General features: G+C 43.3%; 1 protein-coding gene and 1 long non-coding RNA gene across 2 annotated transcripts in view; one reads left to right on the top strand and one right to left on the bottom strand.

The window, feature by feature from the left end:
* The first annotated feature begins 4,371 nt into the window (after positions 1–4,371).
* LOC107533182 (uncharacterized) overlaps positions 4,372–15,539 on the top strand; it is a 90,129-nt gene continuing 78,961 nt past the window's right edge. The window contains exon 1 of the long non-coding RNA XR_001602841.2: positions 4,372–4,405. This is a non-coding gene — a long non-coding RNA (uncharacterized LOC107533182). The remainder of the gene's footprint in view (positions 4,406–15,539) is intronic.
* Positions 12,137–15,539, bottom strand: part of TNFRSF11B (TNF receptor superfamily member 11b) — a 28,197-nt gene continuing 24,794 nt past the window's right edge. Inside the window, exon 5 of the mRNA XM_087825162.1 lies at positions 12,137–13,359. Within this exon, the coding sequence (XP_087681288.1) occupies positions 12,971–13,359 (389 nt within the window). The 3' untranslated portion in view covers positions 12,137–12,970. The remainder of the gene's footprint in view (positions 13,360–15,539) is intronic.

Genomic DNA, 15,539 nt, shown 5'->3' on the forward strand with positions numbered 1-15,539 from the left:
GAGGCCCATGTAGCTTAAGTGAATGAAAGCAGCAAAGCATGCAGGGAAAAGTACAAGCAGTAAGAGTCATTTAAACTCTCTTACTTTAATTTCCACTGGAAAAGTGGCAGTAATAGCACAAGAAGCTATTGTTGTGATTCAGGGAGATAGGATATGCAAAGCAACAGGCACAAAATAGATACTAAATGAATATTCCCTGTCATTTTCTTTCTCCCCCTCTCGATAATAACAGTAAATGTATGGCTGAATTAGGAATCACTCTACCTTAATTCCCAGGAGACCCTTCTCCTACACAGCGCAGGAACCCATTGTTAGAAATCCAATGAGAACAGACCACAGAGGCCTCCAACTCTCTCCCAAATGGAGCAGGTATCATCACAGATTCTTTTATCTTGCCTTGTACATGTACCAAGCTCATTCTCTTCTCTAGACCTGTGAACACCTTGATTCCTAACCCCCATCCCTGTAGGAATATCTTTCTTCCTCTTTTCCACCTACCTCAATCCTCTCATTCACTCATTCGTTCAGACAGTCAGTCTGAATGGAGTCAGTCAGTTATTAAATATTTATTGAGCGCTTACTATGTGGCAGACACTAGGACAGGGTTTAAGGCTATAGCAAAGCTCTGCCTTCAAGGGTCTAGCTGGGGCACGGTCTAGCTGGAGCCCAGATATGCTCATCCCAAAGAAGTTAAGAAAAATGTTCCAGAGGTATGCGCTTGGTGTCTTGGGAACATGGGGAGAGGGAAGACTAGGTCTGCCTGAAAGGTCTCTGCCATTGTTCTACCCCATTACATCCATCAGGCTCTTCTCTGCTGCCTATTATATACTATCGCACATGGAGATAGCCACACACAGTTGATCCCCAAGTGTATACACTGCTTCCTAATGTTACAGTGACACCAGGATATGGATAGGCATGAGGTATATCCAGCCAGACAGGACCCGGGCAATCCAATCAAGCACCATATGTCAAGGAGGTACCTGAGATTCATCTAGAAAAGTATATGCCCAGGTACAGAGGATGGATAATTCCTTCACAAACACACTTTACCAAGGGCCTACTGCAGTGTTTCTAAGTCTTGGGTGGACATCAGAGTCATCTGGGAGCATTTGCAAACTACAAATGCCTGGATCCTATCCTAGACTTAGGGAAGCAGCATAATAGGCATATGGGTTTTTAAGTGACATATGGTTGGTTCTAACGATTAATTAGCAGAAGCTGGGAAGCTCTCGTCTGTTTTGTGCTAGGCATTTGAAGAAAACAGAGAATAGAGACATGAATGAAACACAACCAGTCCTATTCCTGTCTTAGAAGACAGGTCTCTGTTCTAGAAACACTTATAGTCAGGTGGCAGAGACAGGCAAGTAAAGAGTCACGATCCCCAGATAAGATGTTTGATAGAGACAGGTACAAAGTGATGTTGGAACAACACAAAATCACCAAGTTCCACTTGAAATCTGGTCTCAAGCAGCACCGCACACAGCCATTCCTTTCAGCAGCCCTTGAATTGCTCTAAGTGGCGATGGATAATTTCATAAAAGTCTGGAACAGCTGCTAAGAGTCCTTTTTAAAGCTGAAAGTAAAACAAACAAGCATGAAGTTTTACAGAGCCGAGAATAAGCTCCAGAGAGAGTGAGAGCAGCGGAAATAGTTACTGGGATGGAGACGGAGATCACAATGTACCTTGTTTCAAACCCCACAAGCTTGTCACCTCACCCACTTGCAAGTCCTGTGGGCAGTCTGAGCTTCGCTGAGGGGGGTGGCGGGGAGACGCCAGGACGGGAGGGCTCAGAGCTATTTCAGTCTCAAGGCCGACATCCACGGAGACCTTGAGTTCCGTCATCGAAACTGTCTGGACTTTAGGCCCCTTATGCCAAATGCGGTTTCCAGAAAAAGGATCCGTCGCATATTTGGACGCCCATCAACCAAAAGTCGTCTCGTCACTTTTGTGCATGAGATCTTTTCATTGGTAAAGAGTGTATTATTGTGCTTAATTATGGGCTTTGAGGAGATGGCAGAGAGCAGCGGAAAAGCATCAGCTCGGAGTCAGAGTCCTGGGTCTGAATCATGGCTCTGCCCTCACCAGCTGCGGGGCACTGGCTGGTGGGCCTCAGTCTGCTTGTACGGTGACGGAGAATTACCTCGCAAGAGTTACCTATGTTGTAGGGCAGCTGTTAGGACTAGATTGTTAATGCATGTTAAGAATCTGGCATTATTCTTCTATTCAGATATTTCGTAATCAGTAGTTAGTATTAATGGAGTGATCTTTATCACAGTAGCATTTGGCAAGTGAGATTTCATTTTTATTCCAGAAGTAGTATATGTACAGTGGTATGTTTAAACACGTGTGTATATATATTTCCCTTTTCTTGTAAAAACTATTGTTTACATTAAATTTCTATTTCCCAGTGGAACTTGCCATGATTCAAAAATAGCTCCTTGAGCTCACCTTTCCTGGGAAGTTTTTAGATGGAGCCTTACTGGTACCCTATGGAAGCTGAGTTTCATCAGCTTGAGGATTTGTTCTTTTTAAATACTTTTAGTTTATTTTGTAATCATCTATGCCATGATTAATTCTTTTGTTAAGGAAGGAGTGACGCAGAAAATGGTTAAGATCGGAAGCCTTTGTCCCTACCACTCAGCCACTCATTGCCTAGGACTTGACTCTATCTCAAGTACAGGGGTAATAGCGGCCCTGTGCACCTTACAAAGGTTTTTCTTGTTTTTCCCTGAAAAATAAGTCAGATAAGGTCATGAATAAAAAAGGATGTTATAAATGAAACAAGATATGTAAATTCAATTTATGACAATTTTTGCCGTGGATCTTTTTGCAACATATGAGAAAGTTCTGTGTGCTATGACCAACTGCCCAATGCCATTGACTGGCTGGCATTCGATGCCTGGGAGTCACCTTGAGGTTACTGAGAGCTCCCTCCACCACCGGATATCAGGAGATTGGGCAACTTTCTTGAGTAATTGCCTCCTCTGACTCATGTTCCTTGCAGCCCCCATAATGACCTGTGCACTACCCAGGGTGAGCAAGGAATTTCCTCTCTGGAGTTGTTTAAGGAAAAGCCCCAAACTTTTAGCTTAGTCTTTTTTTATACCTCTTCCAATACTACCTACCTGAGTAGCCACAGAACAAATCTGTGCGGCTCTGGATTCAGGTTCGCTTTAAGGTATTTTGAGCGGATACTCTGGAAAAGGCACAGAATCTCCACTTCTCTAGTCAGATTATGCTCAAGGATACCCAAGTGTCTTTAAAGGGTTACTGGAGATGGGAGAACATAGTTAATGTAGAGTGAATGCCAACAAGTGGGCAAGAGATACCTTGTAAGCATAGGTGACTGTCTTTCTCTGTTTCTGGTTTCTCCTTTGTTTTATTTTTTTACTTTTTGCCCTTTCTTTTTCCTTACTTTCCCTTTACTATACTCTTTTACATTAAATAGACTCACCATGGAATTCCCACACATAAGCCATTAGCTTCATTAGAAGTACTCAGAATGCAACGGTTGTAGACATGTGGTCCAGGTCTCAGATTCTCACCCCTTGCTGTGTATTGTAATAACCTGGAGAGCTGAAGGAAACTGATGCCTGAGTTAATATCTTGGGGACAGGCTCTGGGCCTGGTAATTTTTTAAAGTTTCCAAAATGATTCTAATGTGCATCCAGGTTACACTGGTTGAAAATACTTGGAAAGCAAAGATATGACCAAGCTCTTCTAAAAATAAAATGAAAAAAGTTATGGCTCAAAGAGCTGCAATCACATGGTTTGGCCATACTTGCTTGCTTTTTACCATTTAAATAACAAGTGTTTTTTGAGAACCACAGAAAGAGGGGTTGGTGATGCCCAGGCAGATCTAGGTGAACTTCAAAGATAAGGTGAATGACAATGAAACAATATTAGAGCTAATATTGTTTGGGAACGTACTCTGAGCCATGAGCTACACTAAACACTTTTACATACATTACATCATCTAGTTTACTCAACAACTCTATGAGGCATTCTTCTTCTTCCCAGATTACAAGTGAAGACACAGAGGCATCACATGACTGCTTAAAGAGCTCAAGATCTGACCACTAGTTCAAAGTGGAGCCAAGAGATTTGAACACAGGCAGCTGGAATGCAGTCTTCCTTTGGATCGTCATATGATACCTTCTCGCTGCATTAACAGATAAGATGAAAACATGGAAACTTTCTGGAGCATTGGTTCTCAGTCTTGGCTGCGTACTAGAATCATTGTGAGAGCTTTGTAAAAAGTTCTTTGCTCAGATCACACCTTAGACCAATTTAATCCACATAGCTCAAGAATGGGACCCAGACATTAATATTTTTTAAAGGTGAATCCAACGTGCAGACAAGATTGAAAACTACTGGATTAGAGCAAAGAAAACACTACAGGTAAGAGTTATTGGGGAAAGTTTTATAGGTAATATGCTCCCTGAACTTGGCATGAGATAGAATAATGCCCTCCCCCCACCAAAGGTGTTCATATCCTATTTTCTGGGACCTCAGAATATGTTGCCTTATGTGACAAAGGGGAAGTAGGCGTTCAGATGGAATTAAGGTTGTTAATCAGTTGATATTAAAATGGGGAATTAGCTTGGATTATCCAGTGGACCCAGTGTAGTCACATGGGTCCTTGGCAGTGGGAGAAGGAGCCTGAAGGAAGAGAAACAGAAAGATGGCAGCCTGAAAGGACTTGGCCCAATGTTGTTGGCTTTGAAAATGGAGAAGGCGCTTAAGGAATGCAGGGGACTTCTAGAAGCTGGAAAAGACGTGGAGATAAGTTCTACCCCAGAGAGTCCTGAATGAACACAGCTCTTGCCGACACCTTGATTTTAGCCCATTGAGACTCATTTTGGACTTCTGTCCTCCAGAACTATAAGAAAATAAATTTGTATTGTTTAAACCACTGTTTATGCTGATCTGTTTCCGCAGCAATAGAAAGTTAATATAGTGCCTTAAAAAGGAAAGGTCTGGAGGAATGTGTGGTAAAAGTGAAAAATACCCATTTAAACTGCAGATTAGATTTTCTGTGTATAATCATCTACGTACTGAGTACCTTACATCCCTGCCCTATGCAATGCTTCTACCATATTGGCGTCTGTAGCTTGAAGTTGAGCCAGGATTCAAACCCAAGCCTTCTGGACTCTAGATGCAGTGCTCATTCCAGTTACCATCCTGGGTGCTTTTCCTCAAGCCCATTTGGAGTTCTGGTGGTTTTTCTATTCTCCCTTGAGCAAAAGGCAAAAAACATGATGTCTCAGAGGACTTTATGGTAGCATGAAAAAGGATTCTCATACAAGCTGCTTAGAGGAACAATTACTGCTAATTACTTGGCTGTTTAAAGAAGATTGGTCTGATAGTTGCATGATGCAAGAAGGATTGAAGTAAATGAAGCGGGAGCAGGCAGCTCAGTCAAGAAGTTGGACCAACGACTTAGCCTCCTGCGGGTTTGAATTCTGAAGGGCAGTGTTAATTTAATGGTGGTTGTGGAAGTGAAGAGGAGAGGGTGGATCCAGCAAACCTGGAGAAGAAAATCAGCCCAGTGGACATTATCCTACTTGAGAGTGTCAAAGGAAAGGCAAAGGTAGAGTCAAAGATAGCTCCAGGTTTTCGGGTGTGGCTAGCTTAAATGGTGGTTGGTGGTGCGCCTGACACAATTGAGGATGCTAAAAACGGGCAACAAATTTGGGGAGTGGGAGGGATAGAGTGGTGGGCTGTAATAAATAACTTGATTGGTCTTGGTCCCTACGAGGGATACTCTAAATCCTTGGACTATCCCAAGTGATAAAGAATATCTTTTTTATGCTAACAGAATGACTCATGGTAGCCCTCTAGATAGTTTTAGCATGGGGGTTGGTCAAAGGAAAGACCAACAGTGTTGCCCAAAGTGTTGGGAGTTTTAGCTATCTTAACTTCTTGCATTGAAGAGGACTGGAAATTGAGTTCAATCAGTCATGCTCATGTAATGAAACCCCAATATAAACTCTGAATTGTGGAGCCTCCTGGTTGGTAAACACATTATTGATCTACTGGGAGGGTGATGCATCTGACTCCATGTGGAAAGGGCATGGAAGCTCCGTGTCCAGGACCCTCCCACATCTTGCCCCTAAGAGTGTCCTTTATAATAAACAGTAATCATAAGTATAGCACTTTCCTGAGTTCTAAGAATCATTCTAGCAAATTATCAAACCTGAGGATGTTGTGAGAACCCCTTTTTTGTAGCCAGTCTGTCAGAGTATGTGTGGCCTGGGGACCCCTGAAACATGTGGCTGACAGCTGGCCTCTGACGAGGGCAGTTTGTGGAGGGAGGACTTTGCCTTTACTTTGCAAGGTCTGTGCTAACTCTGGCTAGTTAGTGTGAGAATTGAATTTCTGTTCATCTGCTTGGGTGGAAACGCAATAGATGGACACTAACATGACAGATATCTGCGGGCAAAACTCAGAGTTTCCCCTCAACACTAGGTCAAAAAGAAAATGCAGAGAACCTTAAATACAACTTTCAAATGCCCAGTTCTTAATTAACTGCCCACTGACTTCCCCAGTGTCTGTGGGCCAGTGTGGTCGAATGAAATATCAGGGGTTTTAAAGACAAAATGGAGCTCAAATTCTCTCTCTGTCACTTACTTGCTGTGAAACCCTGGGCATGTAACCTGTTCTCTCTGGCCCATAGCCCCTTATCTTTAATATGGGAATATTATAGGGCAATTCATAGAGCTGTTAAGAGAATGAACATTAAAAGGGTAAGATCCTGGCACATGACAGATGCTCGGTGAATGTTATTTTCTGCTGTTCTTTAAGATTATTTCCAGTTGGAATGGTTCTTTCTGAGAGATTTTCTTTTATCCCGATTCATCTAAAGGAAGTCAGAGTGATGGATACAACTTCGCTGAACACTCCACAAACTCTGACTTGGGAATAGGCTGATTCAACCCCTCCAATGTTAGAAAGTTTTGTTTTAAAGAGGGTCTGACTGTAATGGAAATTTCATGATCTCTAGCATGTGATGGGAGAGCATTCCTACCATGCCTGCAGCTGCTCGGTGCCCCATTGGTCATGAGCCATCCAGGCAATAGGTGCCCTGTGTCCAGACCCTGCCTAGCACCATTGTCACGGGCACACAGTGCGCTTCCCAGCAGGCCTGGGGCCCAGAATGGAAGCCAGGCCTGCGGATACCTTCTCATTTCTTTCATCATCTTCTCCTGACTTGCCTCTCTTCCATTCTGTGGGAAAGTAGTCTCTGCTCTGAACCAAATAACCAGCAGCGTTTTCTGAAGGAATGGCCCCTTATCATTTTCCTCAAAACAGTCACACAAATGGCTGAGAACATCTCTGTGAATTTCTCCCTTGTGAAAGAAAAGTGTAAAGAAACAGCATTTTCCTATGCCAAGTACTGCGAGAGAAACATGGAGTATCCAGAGAAGCTCCTGAGGTTTGCTCTGTTGATTATGCAGACAGGCAGGCTGAGCCCAAAGCAATCACACTATTTAGGAGAAGAAACAGGACTGAAAATGAGCTGTGTCTCACTCCAAAGCCTTTGCTAAAGGCTTACTGACCCATGTGGGCCCGCTTCAGAGAAAGACAGCTACTTGTTTCTAGGTAGAAACTGCTCTTATTGTCTTTTTATTCCCAGAGTCCATCAAATGTTATTTTTTTCTAGAAACTTTATTATGCTATTAAAAATGTGGTTTAGTCAACAAAGCCAATTTTAAATAATTAGGAAAAAATACATAGTACCAGTTACACCCAAGTGCAAGTCTGCTGGCTTTAATTTATATTTATATACCCAGTCTCTACCTCATGATTTGGGTTTAAACAGAAATTTATTGTGGAGGCTTCAGCAGAGCTTGCTTCCTTTGCCATCTCCTCTCAGTAGTCATATCCTGGATGCTCTCCTTGCCACTAGTGCTTAATAGAAGAGTACATCTTGTCACCAACCAAAGCAGATCCTTGAGAATGGCATGGTCTCCTGCTGGAGGGAAAAATTTGATCCAGACTCAACAAAAAGCAGATGTAATTTTCCATACAAAACCATTACTCTTGGCTGGTGGATTTCTGTTTTTCAGAATTGTGACTTTTTCTGTCTTGACTCCTGCTGTTACCCTATTTCAGAAGTGATGTTTGGCAGCTCCAGCTTAAATCCAAATGTGTAATCAGGATAGATCATTGTAGGATGTATAACTTGGGATATCTGGGACTAGATCAGGCAAACATTGCACCCAGTCCAAGCAGTAGATAACAAGAGACCCCAACAAAAGAATGGGAGGTGTCAGGAGCAGTCAGCTAGTGCTAGGGCTGTTAAGATTTAGTAATATAGTGATGAGATAAGTTGGTCAGGGAGATTCAGCTAATTGGGTCTTGGGGATTTAATGAGATAATGTCTATAATGGTCCCAAGTGTAGGGCTATGCTCCTAGCAAGTTCTCAATAAAGGGCATTTACTATGAAAACCAGGGTCAATGTACAAGCAATGGCAAATCTGAAGGTAAATTAGTAACTTCATGGCTTTTGGCTTTATGGAACATTGTTTTTCCAGAACATAAATGGGTCCAGAATCTGGGGCTAACAGGAAAACATTTAGTAAATGATAATGGTTATTATTATTGCTGTTGCTGTTATTACCATTAGTATTAGCATCAAGGGAGACAGTTAAGCAGCCAGGTGATCATTGCAATGATAGATGTGTGCACAGCATGATTAAGTCACCCAAAGAGGGAAAGCTAGTTGTTCCTCATCTTCATCAAGAGAAACACAGTTACCCAGGAGTCTTAGTAAGACAGGAGCTCTGAGTTCTTCTACCAGCTGTGCAGTTTAATTTCTCCCAGCCTCATTTGGATCCTCAAGGATTAGATACAGTATTTCTCAGAACTGCCCAGTAAGAATTCTAGCACCTTTTTCATGATCCATGATATCAAAAGCTTTCTGAAAGGTGCAGGAATGTGCATTTTGAACAAACATCCCAAGTGATGCTTATAACAAACACTCAGAACAGCGTATAATTCCAAGTAGGAGTTTCTATTAAAGAAACCATTTCTGCCTAGTCTCAGTTTCAGTGTGAGACCTGGAATTGGGTTGTATTGGCTCTGTCAGTATGAGTGTGTGTAGTGGGGAAATCACTATAGCAATACAATTATTTTTAAAATGCTTAAATCCGAGGTCATCACTCTTCAGGGTGATTTAGGAATTGCTGGGCCAAGGCAGGAGGGATGAGCAGATGACCTCATGTTGTCTCTCAGAGACCTACGATTCCACAAGAATGACACAGGTTTTATGCATGATCTGTCCAGTTTACCTCCTCTTGTCTGAAGTCAGTGAGTCATGAAAAACCAAAATTGCTATAGAAATGTCAGTTTGGAAGATGTCTTTGTTTTAGTTAGACGAATATTTGTGGAAGTATGACTTAAGCTTTTGTGTCTCAAAAGATGAGGTGGATTTCCCTGGGAAAAGACTCAAGAAGGCCCAAGGAAATGAGAGATATATTTTGTATTAAATACTTGGAAAAAGACAGGGATCCTGACCCATTAGTCATAACCAAAAGCCCAGTGATGGTCCTCCTCCTGTGGTGACTCTTCTGGAAAGACTAATGGCTCTTTAATGTGACCTTTCCTTTCCCATCTAGGCTCCCACCTCAGTCTGAGTTGTCTGTTTACCTCATGGCTGAACCATTTTAATAGTCAATTCTCCTGGGGTAATTGTCTCTAGCCTCTAATCCATTCTCTACTTTCCTGCCAGAATAATCTCTTGAAATGTTGTTTTGCAAACACCAATACCTCTCTTCAAACCTCAATGGCTCCTATTGTGTTTCTAGGTAAATAGAAAATTAAAGAGTCTCAGGTGGTAAAGACCTCACAGTTGTCACAGTGAGCTCCCCAAATCCAAACATCTCTGTCTGGTGTTCGGGGATGTCTTATTTACTCCACATATTAGTCAGGACTCTTGTTTAGGAATGACAGAAACTGGCTTGGATGATAAAGGGAAGTGAGCGGTTCACAAAACAAAATAACGGGAAGTAAGGATGTGGCTGGAGCTGGGGGCTGGAACATCATCAGGGTTCCTTGCCTGTCTCTTCCTCCAGGTTCCCTCTGCTAGATTCCTTTCTCTGTGGCCTCCGGCAGCTTTAGGTTTACACTTTTATAGCTTTCCATTGGATAGAAAAACAATTCTAAGTAATTCCAAATGCACAGATCCTCAGAAAGGTGTCTTATTGAACAACTTGGAACAGCGATGGTGAAGGACTGGGGTGAGCAGAAAGAGAGGCTATGGGGTGTGGTGGGAGAAAGCAGTTCCCTAAAAGAAGGAGCTGCTTACCAGACTAAAACGAAGAGTTCTGGGTAGACAAAGCAATCGGCCTTTCTACTGCAACCACAGTGTGTTGGTAATAAATTTCTATGGGTTTATTTTATATTACTTTTTGGATTTTTATATAAACTGCATGAGACTAGACAATGTTTTCTTAACATGTTATGCACGTTTTAGCCCCTACGGCTTTTCCAATGCAAGTCCTTATGTCTAAAATATCCCATCTATTTCCCTCTGTATCTATAAGACCCAGCTAAACTTACTGTGATATGACATTTGATGACTGTGCCGTGTTTATACAGTTCAGTTGGCACTAAGTATATACTATCTAGTATTAGCAATTACTCTTTCGTGTGTGTATCATGTCCCCCCAACTAGATTATAACCATTTTCAGAACAGATGTATTTAAACTCGGTTACAGAGATTATCGTTGCAGGCTATGATTACCCTTAAATCCCTGTTTCATGGTTTCCTAGACTTGAGGAGCGAGAAATCTGGAAAACGTTAGCAAGAAAGTCAAAGAATTATAGTTGTATTCAATATCAACAATCATAATTACACTAATTATAGCCAATGTTATAAACCTTGATCAAGGGAAGAGAGTAGTAAAAGTTTATCCCTCACATTGAGTTTGGGCATCAGTTTAGGGAACATGTGCAAAAATGCTGAGTGTTTGGAAAGGAGCTACTTCCAGGGTTATCAACCTCTGCACTGGTAAGAGAGTGCAGAATTCTCTGTTCTCAGCACGTTCCCTTTCTCTCACACTCAGCTCTACGCCTTAACATAAACACTGCTGTGTTTGACAGGAACAGTTTCACAAATAGCAAATGAAAACACCCTAAAGTTATGCTCCTGAGAGTAGCAATGGTTTGCCACCACATCTCTTGCTTAGAACTGGGTAGAAAGTGATTTGAATTCAGTACTCTGGGCACTCAAAAGTATTTTTTCACTGAATTAACAAATTAGATTTTCAAAATGTAAATAAAATACTGAAGGTGATCTATTGAATAAGGGGCTTTACTGGAGCCTGGCTGGTGTGGCTCAGTGGTTTAGTGTTGACCCATGAATCTGGAGGTCACAGTTTAATTCCCGGTCAGGGTACAGGTCCAGGTTGTGGGCTCGATCCCCAGGAGAGGACATGCAGGAGGCAGCCGATCGATGACTCTCTCTCATCATGGATGTTTCTCTCTCTCTCCCCCTCTCCCTGCCTCTCTCTGAAACCAATAAAAAATGTTTTTTTAAAAAGATGCTTAATGGAATAGGTAGAATAGAAAAACATGGTTACATAAATAAAGACTTCATTGAATATTTTTCATGACGGCTCTAGAATAAGGATTTCAAAATTGCTTTAGTCCATAATACTGACTCATCAGAAATACTTTACAACTTATGTAGGCTTCTGGATGTACAAGAGGATACAGTGAGTCTGGACTCACGTGGATTGTTTTAACTCCCACTGAATCTTTCACGGTGTCTTTAAAAAATACAGGAGGGTAGTGCCAAGTTCTATAACTTGCAACCAAAATAACTTACATAGTTGGAGTCTCAATGCTAGTGTCAGCAGTTAAACTGGTGGTTTGAACCATTTGTATGCTAAGCTTGACTTTAAAAGTTCTCCAGTTTTAATATAATAATAAATGCTTTGGAACTTGTTACAAATGCAGGTTTCTGCCCTTCTCACCAAAGTTTGTCAATATCTTGGCCCAGAAATCTGCATTTTTAACAATTCCCAGGTGGTCCTGGTGATATAAGAACAGAGAAAATTATAAAAACTCAGAACCATTAATATCCCATTCAAATAAAAACAAGAGGAAAAGCAGTGAAAAATAATTTGAAAACTTTAATGATGTTGTTTATATAGCAAAAAAACATAAAATCTCTTAAATAAGGTACATTCAATTTCTCAGCGCATCTAATATTCAGATAATTTATATTTCAAACACTTTCCAACATTAAACAATTGACTAAATAATGTATTCTCTATAAAATGATATCATAGCTTATATAGGTAAAATTATATTACAAAAACACCCCACACAGGAAGAGTGACAGTACCTCTTCGGAAATGCTACAAACTTTCCATTAAAAAATATATTTTATCTCTTTCATTTGTCATAATAAACAGAATATATAAAAATTTTTCTTTCTAAAATTAAGTCCACACGATTTCCCTTTAGGACAATAATATGTACAAACCTTATATCTGAATGAATATAAATAGCAAATACTGTAATAGTGTTACAGATATATTAGTACTTTTACAGGGAAGAAATGGCTTTTTCATAAAAGCCTCTAGACAGCTGCGATCTCAAAGCTCCTGAAGTTAGACATTCCCATATTTAGCGAGGCCCCACGCAGCCTAGTTTCTCATTTCCAGTTGAATTACTTCAAGCAGTAATAAGGGGGGGAAACATAGTCAGTAGATACTGGACCAGATCTGCCAGTTGGATAAACTATTTGGGGCTTACTGAGCTTTGGGGGGAGAAGTTGGCTCTTTCTCCATAGCATAGTTTTGCTTTCGTGTGCCTGGGGCCGAGTGGAGTCCTGGGCAGTGAGAAAGGAGCCACTGTCCCCCCTCAAGTGCCTGAGAACCTGAGAAACAGTTTACTCGTCCATCCGACCTGGTCCACGGGGAGGAAACGGCCCAGCGGCCGCCTCCGGTTACAAGCAGCTTATCTTTGCCGACTGGACGTGGTTCCCCAGCATTTCTACGAACAGCTTCTGATAGAGCCGGTACATGGCGAAGCCGTGCAGGAAGCGGACGGCCTTCCTCAGCCTCTGCGCGGCCGCCTGCGGAAAGCGGGGCGCCTTCAGGCGCTTCAGCGCGTGCACCAGGCCCTGGAGGGTGTCCTGGTCGCCGTTCTGCACCCGCCACAGGCTCAGCAGCTTCGGGACCTGCTCGCCCGACGCGCAGGCCTTCGCCGTCCGCTCGATGTCTTCGGGCGCCACCTTCTTCCCCGGCAAGCTCTCCATCAGGCTGCGCAGCTGCTGCGAGGTGAGGTTCGCGCGCCCCAGGTGCCGCCGCACGCTGCGCTCGCACAGCTCGATGTCTGCGGGCCAAGCGGAGAGGTCAGCCGCACGTCCAGCAATGCCGCGCGCGTCCTGCCCGTGCCACACGCGTCCTGCAATGCCGCGCGCATCCTGCCAACGCCGCGCGCATCCTGCCAACGCCGCGCGCATCCTGGCCGTGCCACACGCGTCCTGCAATGCCGCGCGCGTCCTGCCAACGCCGCGCGCGTCCTGCCCGTGCCACACGCGTCCTGCAATGCCGCGCGCATCCTGCCCGTGCCGCGCGCATCCTGCCAACGCCGCGCGCATCCTGCCCGTGCCACACGCGTCCTGCAATGCCGCGCGCATCCTGCCAGTGCCGCGCGCATCCTGCCAACGCCGCGCGCATCCTGCCCGTGCCACGCGCGTCCTGCAATGCCGCGCGCATCCTACCAGTGCCGCGCGCATCCTGCCAACGCCGCGCGCATCCTGCCCGTGCCACGCGCGTCCTGCAATGCCGCGCGCATCCTACCAGTGCCGCGCGCATCCTGCCAACGCCGCGCGCATCCTGCCCGTGCCACGCGCGTCCTGCAATGCCGCGCGCATCCTGCAATGCCGCGCGTGTCCTGCCAGTGCCACCGGCTGCCCGGGGGCGGGGGTTCTGCAGTTCACAGCCCCGAGGACAAACTTTCCCTTATTCACTCATTCATTCATTCATTCATTCATTCATTCATTCACTTATTTATTTATTTTGGCGGGGGGTGGGGGCTTAAGCGATGCTAGTTAATAGCTGAGAACTGAGCTATTACTGTGTTAGGATAAGATAACGTGCTGTGCGTTCTAGGCCGCCAACAAAGCATCGTGAGCAGCTCTAATTTTGAAAAGCACGTGTAGAAAATGACAGACACATCATTCTCAGTTTGAAAAAAATGTCTGGGAAATTCAAACCCTAGTATTTCAGAGAAATAGAAAGGATTTAAGTTAGTTATTTTGCTATAAAAACTCTCATTACTGCCTGGCCGGGCGTGGCTCAGCAGTTGAGCATCGACCTAGGATCCAGGAGATCGAGGTTTGATTCCCGGTCAGGGCACATGCCCGTGTTGCGGGCTCGATCCCCAATGACTCTCTCATCATTGGTGTTTCTGTCTCTCTTTCCCTCTGCTGCCCTCTCTCTGAAATCAATAAAGGTATATAAAAAAATTTTTTTTTAAACTCTCATGAGTTGATATCTGGCGTGTGGGCTATTTTCAAAGAGCTCGCTGCTTCCGATGGTCTTAATAAATGGCACGGGAGGATCCCCACCAACCACAGAAGAAAATCTAAAAACACAATGGTATGAGGCCGAGGAAGGCAGTGAGACACACGGCCTGGGGAACATTTCCGTAATGAGCTAGGACATAAACATAAGAGGGAGTAACTAATGTTTCTAATAATGACATGAGTCATTTGGTATCTGAGCCCTAAGGCAAGTTCAGTTCATCTTTCTGGGCTGAAATGTCCTCATTTATAAAACAGGGATTTGGTCCCTTCCCATGCTAACAGTCTCTGATTCTCTGCTTCCCCTTCTTTTTGCTTCAGGGCTAATTATACATTCAAAGAATACATTTTGTTTGCCGAAAAGAGAAGAAAAGTTTACTTTTGCACAAGTGAAAGCATTCAGCTGTCAAAAATGTTAGTCTGCTAACGTCTGTTGCCTCAGTTTCAACTGTGAGGCTTTCAGGGTAGTGCCAGGGCTCCTCAGTAGTTTTGGGAGGCTCTCCAGGGAGAATTACCAAATAAATTCAGTAGGGAAGAGGCAGGGGCATTTCTCACTGCCACTGTCTGCCTTAAGAAAAGCCTCCCTCATTTTCTCGTGACATACCCTTCCATTGCTAATTGAATTCAGAACTCTTCCCCCTGTATAACCTAAAGCTTATGGTACACACTGTATGAAATTTATTTTCCCTTTGGATTCTATCATCATCATCATCACCACACTCACTTTCTAAAAGACATTCTTTAGAAAACTCTTAAAACCTGGTTTTAACTAGCCCTTTTCTCCAAGAAACTCAATCACTTTACAGACCTTATCTCATTAATCCTTACAACATATGCTATTAAAATGGTAATTTTAAAATAGGCTATGTTTCGAGGATTAATGAGAGGCTATCTGAAGACACTGGGAGGCTCCCTAGAGAGAATTACCAAATAAATACAACAGAGCTTCTTGGTGGAAATGCAAGGTAAGATTCAAGGTGGTTAA

The sequence above is a fragment of the Miniopterus natalensis genome, chromosome 16 (assembly GCF_054644295.1).
Source record: "Miniopterus natalensis isolate mMinNat1 chromosome 16, mMinNat1.hap1, whole genome shotgun sequence".
Classification (NCBI taxonomy): Eukaryota; Metazoa; Chordata; class Mammalia; order Chiroptera; family Miniopteridae; genus Miniopterus; species Miniopterus natalensis.